Source organism: Larimichthys crocea, chromosome XXI (assembly GCF_000972845.2).
Source record: "Larimichthys crocea isolate SSNF chromosome XXI, L_crocea_2.0, whole genome shotgun sequence".
Taxonomy (NCBI): domain Eukaryota; kingdom Metazoa; phylum Chordata; class Actinopteri; family Sciaenidae; genus Larimichthys; species Larimichthys crocea.
In genome coordinates, this window is record NC_040031.1 from 21,265,768 (window position 1) to 21,278,770 (window position 13,003).

The window sequence follows — 13,003 nt, forward strand, 5'->3', positions numbered from 1 at the left end:
CTTTCACTGCCCTACCCCCATCCACCCGCCTTCACCGCTTGTTCCCCCCAGCCTGACAAGACGGGTCTGTGTGTCCAGCGCCCTCTGGCTGCAGGACCGGATGACTGCGTGTCTGTGCTGGAAACTCAATCTCCCCATCCCCTAACCCCTGGTTGCTAGTGATGTGTCTCATGTTGTAGAGTGTATTATATATGTGCTATAACTGCTGAGGTGTTTTTGTCCTGCTCCCAGAGTGTACTCCTTACAGGAGCACAGACTGGGGGTTGTTCTTTTTTTCTCCTCCCCTCTCCCCATGTTGTATCCCTTTCTTTCTTTTCCTTTGGCTACCATACACTGTCCTGTCCTGCCCTATTTGTCATATTATATGTATTATTTGTTGGACAGACTGGTCTGCAATTTCGTTGAACTGTACTTGTACTGTTACAATGACAAAAAAAGCCCCTATCATCATCATCATCATGACTTCACCGCCGCCTACTCTAGTCAATAGAAGCAACCCAGTGCAGTACATAAAAGTTGACAGCTTAAATGGGGTACTTGAATTAGAGACAGGGTACAAGGACGATAATGCATGGTTACAGTGGATTTCTTTTACTACTACGGGTTCTGGACTGGCAACTGATTGCATAGCTTGTGCAGCGGCAAAAGGATCACTAGGAACGGCTCCTTTTCCACTTGACCCTTACAATGATTTTAAAGGATTTAAATGCTTGCTTGAGCTGTACAAGACTAATTCTCAAGAGAATAACTGTACCACTCTCAAGTATCTCTTTTCATCTGTTTCCACTGAGACTATTCCGCCATGGTTCACACCATACGAGGGGAATTACACCTGCCTGTTTAGGGAACGGGGAACAAGTGGAGGGCAAGACACAGGATCCCTGACAGGGTGTGGCACTATAATTACGGAAGGAGAAAATCCCTATGGGATCACTGATGAGCTGGTGACTATACATGACACAAGTTTTCAAGTAGATATAAGCCATTGAAAATGCGATTTACTTTTAAACCTTCGAAATCCAATAGGGCCTCGCACAGCGTGCCGTGCTCGAGCCCTAATAAGTGGAAGCGACGGAATAAAAAAATAAACATTCGAAATTCAATAGGGCTGACTCTGGCCCCGTCGCCCCCATACATTATTACTGACAATGCTCAGCAAATTGAGTACTAGAAAATTCCCGCAGAAATTTTGAGAGTGACGTGTGAGCTGTTGCCGGGGGTCTGTATTCAAAAAGCACACCTCAAATAGTAATTTTTAACATGTTTATTTAGACACTACGCACTAGCAATTAGCATTAGCATGTTAACATTAATATGTTAGCGCTGATGCGCTAGCAGTTACTATTAGCATGTTACCATTAGCATGTTACCATTAGCATGTTAACGCTAATGCGCTAGCAATTAACATTAGCATGTTAACATCAGCATGTTAACATTAGCATGTTAACGTTGATGCACTGACACGCTAGCAATTACCATTAGCATGTTAGCATTAGCATGTCAAAGCTGATGCGTTGACGCACTAGTAATTAACATTAGCATGTTAGCATTAGCATGTTAGCATTAGCATGTTTATACATTTTTGATACCCGTTTTGTGTGTGTGTGACAAAAACTCTGGAGTAGCGAACTGAAAAAACCACAGACGAAACGGAAGACGAATAAAGACAAGAAGAATAAGCCCGAGAGATTTTAAAGCTCTTTCGGGCCCACTCAACTAGAAAACTGCATTTCCTGCGGAAAGTGCGGTGTGGGTGCCCTCTGCCACCGGCCCATGCACGAAGCCCCAGCGGGCCAGTTTTTGAATCCGACCTGCCGCCCTTTGTTGCATGTCTTTGCCCGGTCTCTCTCATTCGCTCTCTCTCCCGACATTCCTGTCCTTCTTCAGCTGTCTCTATACTATAAAGCTTAAAAAGGCCATAACAGATACATCTTAAAAATGTTGAAATTTGTTGAAAAGAGTAGAATAGTATGAAGTGATACAATGTTGTGTAACACTGTAGAAATTTAGATGAAAAGGTAGAATTGTAGAGAGTAATAGTAATAGTACAGGATCTTGGTGAACTGTGTAGTATGACTGAACTCTGTAGTAGAAGGAGAGGTAGTTTAAATTGTAGGTCTGTATAAAGATTTGAAGTTTGTATAACGTATTTGAAATGGTAAAATATTTGTAGAAAAAGTTGAATAATTTGTAGAATATTAATAGTAGAATTATCAGCTTTTAAAATTACAATTAATAGTAGAATTATCAACTTTTTAAAGCTGCTAAAGTGCTAAAAGTGCCAAAAGTGTGGTATCTAGTAGTGTAGTAGCAGGTTGCAAGCCCATACACTTGCTCCCACTCAGTCCAAGTGAGATTGAATTAAGTACAGTCTACTTTTTATAGGTATGCATATTGTTTTTTTGTTGTTTTTTTTTGTTTGTTTGTTAGTTTTGCATATGTATGCAATGTTGTTAAAGCTCTCCTTAAGCAACTGTGAAATACTGTGGAAGCAAAATTACAATTTTCTATACAAACAGTCTTATTAGAATCAGGTATGGTCAGGTGATGAATCAAACTGAATCACATCCACTGTATTATATGAGTGCACTGACTGAACACCTAGTCAATAAGACATCAGACATATCAGACATACACGCACACCCCAGTCTGACCTGTGTGTTGTACTGCTGGCGAGTGGGTGGCACGTCATATATATCCTGCTGGGTTAGAGGCTGATGTCTTGGCGGGATGTCATATTCGTCCTGCTCTGGTTTCACTGTGTCGTACACGTACACCTGTCCAACCCGAGTAGGAACCACCACCTGCACACAGAAACAAGAGTGGAGAGGCAGGGGACAGTCAGGAATTACATAATCAGTCTGGAAAAGGAAGTGAATGGTTAGCAACACTACTAAAAACTAGAAACATTTCAAAAGAAATTTTGAGTGTGCCTGACTCTGGCACCGTCACCCCCATAGATTATTACTGACACTGCTCAGCAAATTCAATATTAATACAACAAGCTATGTCATCATTGCCTTTTTAATGTGCTCTTATTTTGAAGGGACTCTTATTTTGAAAGACTTTTGTCTTGTGTTTGTGTATGTGTGTGTGTGCATGCATGCTTTAGTGGTCTTGTGTCTGTTAATGAGAGTTTTACAAAGTCTTATTTTGAAGGGACTCTTATTTTGAAATACTTTTGTATTGTCTGTGTGTGTCTGTGCATGTGTGCACGTGTGTTTGTCTTGTCTGTGTGTGTGTGTGTGTGTGTGTGTGTGTGTGTGTATGACTGTCTGTCTGTCTCTCTATCTATGTGTCTGTGTTTGTGTCTGCGAGAGAGAAGGATAAAATGGCCGACATTAAAAATGTAGTCTTGATAGTCTGATATCATACAGAGACTTCAATAAAGTTAGTCAAAGGCAGGCTTGAGGTTACCAAGCAACCAGGGTAAGCTGCAGGCCAGAGTAATTAGGCACGAGGGTTGTGAACGATAAACTGATGCGACCGGATAGTTTAACAAGGGAGAGATACGGCTGCGTCAGGTATCCTGAGACTTGGAATGGGTTGGCGGCTTCACACAGATTTGGGAAAATCCACCAGGCCCGTTCGCAGCGCGTTGCGTGAGCGTGGCATATTTGGTCCGTCCTGCACGCAACTTCAAACCCCACCAGGAGCGTTTCAGAAGCGAGCATTTAGCCCGCCAGACTTTGTTTACTTGCTCAGATTTGGCCATTTTTCCGGTATATGTTCTTCTAAACATGCTTCTACATGTGTAAATATGCTATGAAGTGAATTAATTTCGCTTTTGTCTGTTTTTACGACCGGCAGTTTACGCAGGGTATTTTATTTTGAAAATCCACCAGGTTCTCTCCAACAAATAATGTTGATTCAGTCAGACTTTTTTTGGCCCTTGTCTAAAAATAAATACATTGATGTGATTTTGTTGTTCTTTTTAAAAAAAATTTTTTTGCCAGCGCCATAAAGCAGCAATGCTTGGGGATTTGTGGTCTTTTACATATTTGAAAAGAAAATATTGTACTGTACTGTAAGATAGTCACTTTCATAGAATTGGATTCTTTATTTTATAAAATATCTACAATAAATATTACCCATAGAATCAAAGCGTATTGTATCGTTCTTACACTGTATCGATTCGTATCGAATTGGTCTGAAATAAAAGTATATCATTTTTTAATCATATTGAAACCTGTGTACCTAGATGCATATTGAATCGTTTATCACAGAGAGATGTGCAACCCCTCGTAGATGGCCAAAAATGCCAAAAAGGTGTGCCGCAAACCAAAAGCCGAAATGACCATGAGCATCCTCATCTCGTGTACAATCTCGTGTTCCTTACCGATTTCCAGGCGAAAATTGTATAAACTTTGGTCTCGGGAGTTAGAGAAAGAACAGGCACTCCCTGCTCCTTTTGTAAATTTCTCTTCTCAAATGAACATGGGAGTAGATTGGGCAGTAGATGCGTGTTGCTGGCGAATCTTTGTGTCTGACCCCAAAACTATAAAACTGACAGCTTCAGCAGTGTTATCATTGCGACCACTTCGAATTTTCGACGAATTCCCTCTCCACTCTAGCTCTCAAACAATCTTCCAGTACACACCCATTCATTTTTTTGGTGTGGTTTTGGGCGATTTATCGGCAAACCGTTTGGCGAAACGCTTAGAAAAGTCGTTTTGATACCCGTTTTGTGTATGTGCGACAAAAACTCTGGGAGGAGTAGCGAACCGAAAAAAACACGGAAGAAACTGAAGACGAGCTAGAAAAATTTCTAAAGAAACTTTGAGTGTGCCTGACTCTGGCCCTGTCGTCCCCATACATTATTACTGACACCTCAGAAAATTCAGTATTAGAAAATTCCCGCAGAAATTTTGAGACTGACGAGTGGGCTGTTGCCAGGGGTCTGTATTCAAAAAGCACACCTCAAATAGTCATTTTTAACATGTTTATTTAGACACAGGAGCAGCTAGCGCTTACACACTAGCAATTAACATTAGCATGTTAACAATTAATGTTATCCTTAGCATGCTAGCATTAGCATGTTGGCACTGATGCGCTAGCAATTAACATTAGCATGTTACCATTACCATGTTAATATTAGCAATTAACATTAACATGTTAACATTAGGATGTTTGCGCTGATGCGCTAGCAATAACATTATCATGTTAGCAGTTTCCATGTTAGTATTAGCATGTTAGTGGTGATGCGTTAGCAATTAACATTAGCATGTTAGCATTAACATGTTAGCATTAGCATTTTAGCATTACCATGTTAGATTAGATTAGATTAGATTCAATTGTCATTACACACGTACAAGTACAAGGTAACAAAATGCAGTTAGCATCTAACCAGAAGTGCAAACAAGCAGTAGAATATGAAGTGAGTATATGCAGAGTATTAATGTATATATATGTGATGTATGAATTTTTACAGTATATACAGTATTATGTACAAGTAGTGCAAAAAAAAGTGCAACAAGTATACCAAGTGCAACAGATGTATTGTACAGAATGTGCAAGTGTGTTGTACAGATTTTTACAGTATTTACAAATGGTACAGATAGTGCAAAATACAGACAGTAGTGCATATATAGGAGGGCGGGGGTTAGCGTGGGGTGGAGTTCAATAGAGACACAGCTCTGGGGAAGAAGCTGTTCCTCAGTCTGCTGGTCTTAGACCGGGGGCTCCTGAGGCGCCTGCCGGAGGGCAAGAGGGCAAACAGTTTATGGGAGGGGTCTTTCTGGATGTTGTGAGCTCTACGCAGACAGCGCTTCCTCTGGATGTCCTCAATGGTTGGGAGACGAGTTCGTGTGATGCGTTGGGCAGTTTTCACTACCTGCTGCAGTGCCTTGCGCTCTGCGACTGTGCAGTTCCCATACCACACTGTAACACAGTTGGTCAGGATGCACTCGATTGCACAGTGGTAGAAGTTCACCAGCTTGGAGGGGATGACGGTGTTAAATGCAGAGCTGAAGTCAACAAACAGCATATGCGCGTATGTGTTGTTGTTGCCTAGGTGTGTGAGCAGCGCTATGGAAACAGCATCGTCTATGCTCCTATTGCTGCGGTAGGCAAACTGGTGAGGGTCCAGTGTGGGTGGAAGGTTGGTTTTCAGGTGTGCCAGGACCAGTCGCTCGAAGCACCTCATAGCAATGGGTGTGAGTGCTACGGGGCGATAGTCATTCAGGCACTTCGGGCTGGAGTTCTTTGGCACCGGTATGATGGAGGTGGATTTGAAGCATGCCGGCACAGCTGCTTGAGCAAGGGACAGGTTGAAAATGTCCGTAAAAACTCCTGTGAGCTGCTCAGCGCATGCTCTGAGCACGCGGCCAGGGATGCCGTCTGGGCCAGCAGCCTTGCGCGCGTTGATCCGGCTCAGTGCGGTGAGCAAGTCTGATGGGGTGAGTGATAGGGGTTGGTGGTTTGCAGATGGTGTGATAATGGTAGCAGTCTCTTTGTTGTTCCTGTCGAAACAAGCATAGAAGCGGGGTGAAGCCCTAATGTTAGCAAATAGCATGTCTTTACAGCTGACACGCTAGCTGCTCTGCTGTCTCTGTCTGCCATTTTAGACAGACAAGTTCAATTTAAGTGCCAAGAACTACTAAAATGGCTGCCGCTTGGCTTCTGCCTGCTGGCCCCTCCCCCCTCTCCTCCTTCAAGCAGGCTGCAGTTACCAAGCAACCAGGACCTAATCAGCAGCAGCTAATCTGCATTAGCATGTTAACATTAACATGTATTTTAATGTTAATTAACATTAGTATGTTAGCATTAACATGTTAACATTAGCATGTTAGCGTTGTTGCGCTGACACACTAGCAATTAGCATGTTAGCATTAGCATGTTAACATTAACATGTTAACGCTGACGCGCTAGCAATTTCCATTAGCATGTTAACATTAGCATGTTAATGCTGACGCGCTAGCAATTAGCATTTTAGCATTAGCATGTTAACATTAGCACTTTAGCGCTGATGCGTTGATGCGCTAGCAATTAACATTAAGTTGTTAGCATTAGCATGTTAACGCTGATGCGTTGACACGCTAGCAATTAACATTAGCATGTTAGCTCCCCTCTCCTCCTTCAGGCAGGCTTAAGGTTGCCAAGCAACAGCTGTCTGTCTGGCTGTGTGCGTGTGTGTGTGTGTGTGTGTGTGTGTGTGTTACATGTACAGGTTTTTGTTTCTCTCTCTCCTTCCTCCCTTTGTCCTTCAGGTGAGAAGGGGAAGATCGGCTGCCACCCGTGGGCTCCAGAAGGGCTGGGGATTGGTTCACCCACCAGTCACTCATCCAATCAGAGATGGAGGACACCTTTTAAATGTCTCTCTGTTTTGTTGCTCTCTCTCTCTCGCTCTCTGTCTTTGCTGGTTGACTGACTGATGCTCTGTGAAGGTTTGTGGTGGGGGGACAGAACTGAGGTAAGGCTGGGGTACCCTGTACATTCGTGCACACAGAAAGTAATTGTTGTTATCTCATTAGGTTATGGGTTGTTGCCTCCGGTGTATTTTTATTATTTTCAGATATTTTGGTAGACCAGATAGTCAGGCCTTTTTGTTTGTTCTTTTTGTTGCTCCCAGAGAAGGTTGAGCTAGGCCCTATTTTTGTACTTAGGTTATTTTGTTTGGCACAACCCCCACAGTTCTTGCTCCCCCCACACGTTTCAAAACTTACATTTGTTGTTCACCTTTTCCTTTAAAAAAGGGAAAATAAATATCTTTTTGACCACCTCTTGTCTTCCCTGAGTTCTTTCGTTGTTGGTTGTCATCGTTATTGTTTCTGCTTACAAAAAGAAACGTAACAGTGTGCATGCTTGTGTCTGTAGAAATGTTCTAAATTAGTTGAATCTGAAAAAAAGTTGAATACAAGTTTAATAGTACAAGATCTTGTTGAAATGTGTAGTTTGAATGAAGTCTGTAGTAAAGGAGAAGTAGATTAAATTGTAGGTCTGTAGAAAGATTTGAAGTTTGTATGATGTATTTGTATTTTAATCTGTATTAAAGGAGAAGTAGTTTAAATTGTAGGTCTGTAGAAAGATTTGAAATTTGTCTGATGTATTTGTATTTGAATCTGTAGTAGTAGGAGAAGTAGTTTAAAGTGTAGAAGGATTGTAGAAGGTTAGTGTAGAAGGAAAATGAGCTGAATGTCGTGATATATTTTTTATTTCTGTAGTACAAAATTTGTGGAAGTAGGTGAGAGCTGTTAAGAAGAGTTTTAAGTCTTTTTATTTTGAAGGGACTCTTATTTTGAAGGACGTCTTGGGGGAGTTTTGTCTTATCTGTGTGTCAATCTGTGTCTGCATCTGTGTGTGTGTGTGTCTGAGTAATTAGTGACAGCTGCGCATGCTCACTTCCTCTCCCTCTGACCCCTGAGCAGACACAAAAGCTTCAAATGAAGTCCCTCGAGGGGGACATAGGAAATGGAATAAGGTGTTCAAACTAAAATCCGAAATGACCACAAGAATCCTCGTCTCGTGGACCATGTCCTTGCCAAGTTTCAGGCGAAAATTGTATAAACTTTGGCCTCAAGTGTCAGAGAAAGCACAGGTGCTCCCACCTCCTTCTGGAAAAATCTCTTCTTCAAATAACATGGGAGTAAATGAGGCTGTGGAGGGGGCCTACTTGATCAATTAGCGTGTAGTGGGCCAAAAGTATAACAGAGACAGCTTCAACAGTGTTATCACTGCGACCACCTCAAATTTTCCTACGTTTTGAGGGTATAATCATCTATGTAGCTGTGCATTTGAGGCCACCATATTCGAAAACGTTTTATTTTTTCACTGATCGTTTTCACTCTAGGCAACCACATACACACTCAATATAAACGCAGAATTTGAGTACAAACCAACTCAACTTTGCGCCTCGATAGTTTAAAAACGGTAAAAGATTTTGAAAAAAGTTAAATACGAGTTTAATAGTTAAGAGTTAAGAGTTTGTGTACAATTTGAATGAAGTCTGTAGTAGTAGTAGAAATTGTTCAAATTGTAGAAGGTTTGTAGAAGTTTTGTAGAAGTTTTGTAGAAGTTTTGTAGAATGATTTGAAGTTTGTGTAATGCATATTAATAGGGAAAATATTTGCAGAAAAAGTTAAATAATTTGTAGAATATTAATAGTAGAATTGAGAAAAGTAATAGCAGGAGTGGCATGAATGAGCTGAATCTAGTGGTATAATTTTTATTTTTGTGGGACAAAATTTGTAGGAGGCAAAAAAACGTACGGAAGAAGAAAAATAATAACTAGAAAAATTTCGATTTTTGAGTGTGCGTGACTCTGGCCCCGTCGTCCCCATGCATTATTACTGACACTGCTCAGCAAATTCAGTACTAGAAAAGAAATTTTGCTGGGGGTCTGTATCCAAAAAGCACACCTCAAATAGTCATTTTTAACATGTTTATTTAGACACAGGAGCAGCTAGCGCTTACATGCCAGCAATTACCATTAGCATGTTAACATTTGCATTGTTAAGGCTGATGCGCTAGCATGTTACCATTAGCATGTTAGCATTAGTATGTTAGCATTAACATGTTAGCATTAACATGTTAACAGTGATGCGTTAACAGTTATCATTAGCATGTTATCATTAGCATGTTCGCATTAGCATGTTAGCATTACCATGTTAATAATCAACATGTATTTAATTCCTAGTGGCTAATGTTAATTAGCACTAATTTTAGCATTGGTCGCTAATATTTGCAAATAGCATGTCTTTACAGCTTGCGCTAACGCTCTGCTGTCTCTGTCTGCCATTTTACACAGACAGGTTCAAATTAAGTGCCAAGAACTACTAAAATGGCCACTCCGCTTCTGTCTGCTGGCCCCTCCCCCCTCTCCTCCTTCACGCAGGCTGAGGTTGCTAAGCAACCAGGACCAACTGTAATCAGGGAAGTAGTTACTGCACCTGTTAGAATGTCACTTAGAGACTGAGAGAAAATGCTGAGAACTCCTCTCGAACAGGAAGGATTTCTGACCAAACCGTAATTCCAATCATTGAACCGGCTTAACCTGAGGCACGATGAGCCCTTCCTGATCGTTTTACATATTCGTTTTGTGTCGATAAATGAAGAAATGTGCCCTCAGGAGCAAGAGAGAGAAACGTTACTTCTGCCTTCCTCCAGAAAATTTCCCTCCTTTTTTAACATGGGAGTAACTACACATGTCACCAAGATCTTGTACTATTACTATTACTCTCTACAATTCTATTTTAATCTGACTTCTACAGTGTTCACAACATTGTATCACTTCATACATTCTACTCTTTCAACAATTTCAAGTTTCAACATTTTAAGATATATCCCTTATGGCCTTTCAAGCTTTATAGTAAAGAGACAGCTGAAGAGCGACAGGAATGTGAGGGGGAGAGAGGTGAAAGAGACAGGGAAAACATGCAGAAAAAGGGCAGCAGGGGGGCCTCTGGGGCCAGCGGCAGAGAGAGGCACCCCACCGCACTTCCGCAGGATGAGTTTTCTAGTTAAACTATTCTCCGCCCTTTTTTTGTCACGCTACTCCTCCCAGAGTTTTGTCGCACATAACACAAAACGGGTATCGAAACGAGCGGCTCCGGCCGGGAATCGATTGCTATGACTTTTCTATAAGAGTTTCGCATGTTTTTTCGCGAATTTTATGCGAATTTATTGCGAAAAATTCCCATAAGGAGGAATGGGGAGGCCCGAACTGCTCGGGCAACTTTCACGCAGAGAACTTCGTTTGAACTTTAAAACGCAGGTATGCTTCCCTTATCTTCAGGGATTCACTACACTCATCGACAGCTTTTACCGTTTTTAAACTATCAAGGCTCAAAGTTGAGCAGGTTTTTAGTCAAATTTCTGGGTTTATAATGGGTGTGTATGTGGCGGAATGTTTGTGCTAGAGTGGGTGACATCATCAGCTAGAGTGAGGAGCAGGGAGAAAAATCAGTGAAAAAATAAAACGGATTTGACTACCGTGGCCTCAAATGCCCAGCTACAGACATGATTATCCCCTCAAATGTAGGAAAATTCGAGGTGATCGCAGTGATAACACTGTTGAAGCTGTCTCTTTTATATTTTTGGCTCCATACAGGCTAATTGATCGACTACTCCCCACCAAAGCCTCATAGACTCCCATGTTATTTGGAGCCGAGAATTTTCTAGAAGACGCAGGGAGCAATTGTGCTTTCTCTGAGTCCTACGGCCAAAGTTTATACAATTTTCGCCTGAAACTTGGCACAGACATTATACACAAGACGAGCATTCTTCTGGTCATTTCAGATTTTGGTTTGAGGCATACCTTATAGGTTTTTTTTTTTGGCCACCTTCGAGGGGATCATTCAGACATATACGGTGCATCTCAGGGGACAGACAGTGGATGCAGCACCTGTGACTAATTACTCTGACCTGCAGCCACCCTGGTTGCTTGGCAACCTCAGCATGCATCTCTCACAAACACAAACACATAGATAGAGAGACAGACACACCACACACAGGCAGACAGACAGGCAGACACGCGCACACACACAACACACACACACACACACAGACAGAACAAGCACACATGCACACATGCACGCACACACACACACACACACACACACACACACAGCAAACAACAGTCTCTAACGGACATTCAACTGCTCCCCCTGATTACAGGCTGCTTTTGAAGGAAGAGAGGGGGAGGGGCCACCAGAAGCCGAGCGGCAGCCATTTTAGTAGTTCTTGGCACTTAATTTGAACTTGTCTGTCTAAAATGGCAGACAGAGACAGCAGAGCAGCTACTCATTAACATGCTAATGATATTACCATTAGCCACTAGGAATTAAATACATGCTAATGTTACATGGTATGCCAACATGGTAATGTTAATTGCTAGTGCATCAGCGTTAACATGCTAATGTTAACATGTTAATGTTATCATGCTAATGGTAATTGCTAGCGCATCACCGTTAACATGCTAATGTTAACATGCTAATGCTAACATGCTAATGTTAACTGCTAGCGCTTCAGCGTTAACATGCTAATGCTAACATGCTAATGGTAACATGCTAGCACATCAGCGCTAACATGCTAATGTTAACATGCCAATGCTAACATGCTAATGGTAACATGGTAATGCTAAAATGTTAATGTTAACATGCTAATGTTAACATGTTAATGTTAACTGCTAGCGCATCAGCGCTAACATGTTAATGCTAACATGCTAAAGTTAACATGCTAATGTTAAAATGCTAATGCTAACATGCTAATGTTAACTGCTATTCCATCAACGCTAAAATGCTAATGCTAACATGCTAATGCTAACTGCTAGTCCATCATCGTTAACATGCTAATGCTAAAATGCAAATGCTAATGTTAACTGCTAGCTAAAACGGCTAATGCTAATTGCTAGCACGTAAGCACTAGCTGCTCCTGTGTCTAAATAAACATGTTAAAAATGACTGTTTGAGGTGTGCTTTTTGAATACAGACCCCCTGCAACAGCCCACTCGTCACTCTCAAAATTTCTTTTCTAGTACGAATTTGCTGAGCAGTGGTCAGTAATAATGTATGGGGACGACGGGGCCAGAGTCAGGCACACTCAAAATTTCTTTAGAAATTTTTCTAGTTATTATAATTCTTACGCCCGTTTTTCGGTTCGCTACTCCTCTCAGAGTTTTTGTCACACATACACAAAACGGGTATCAAAACGTGTGGCTCGGCCGGGAATCGATTGCTATGACTTTTCTAAGCGTTTTGGCAAACGGTTTTGCTAAAAACCGCCAAAAACCACGTCAAAAAATTAATGGGTGTGTATTGCGAGAACTTTCCAGAGCTAGAGTGAGTGATGTCATCGCTAGAGTGGAGAGGGGAGAGAACGATCAGTGAAAAAATAAAACGGATTCGACTACCGTGGCCTCAAATGAGCCACTACAGACACGATTTATACATAGAAACGTAGCAAAATGTGTCGTCTCACTCACATTCGCCTGCCAAAGCTGTCAGACATATAGTTTTGGCCTGACATGCAAATATGTGGCAACTCCCATCCTCAGCCTCATATACTG

At 41.6% G+C, this 13,003-nt stretch overlaps 1 protein-coding gene across 2 annotated transcripts in view; it reads right to left on the reverse strand.

Moving 5' to 3' along the window:
* The window catches only part of bcar1 (BCAR1 scaffold protein, Cas family member), a 131,959-nt gene that overhangs the window by 32,219 nt on the left and 86,737 nt on the right, over positions 1 to 13,003 (reverse strand). For both annotated transcript variants that reach the window (XM_019270303.2, XM_019270304.2), the window contains exon 3: positions 2,655 to 2,804. In XM_019270303.2, the coding sequence (XP_019125848.1) occupies positions 2,655 to 2,804 (150 nt within the window). The remainder of the gene's footprint in view (positions 1 to 2,654; positions 2,805 to 13,003) is intronic.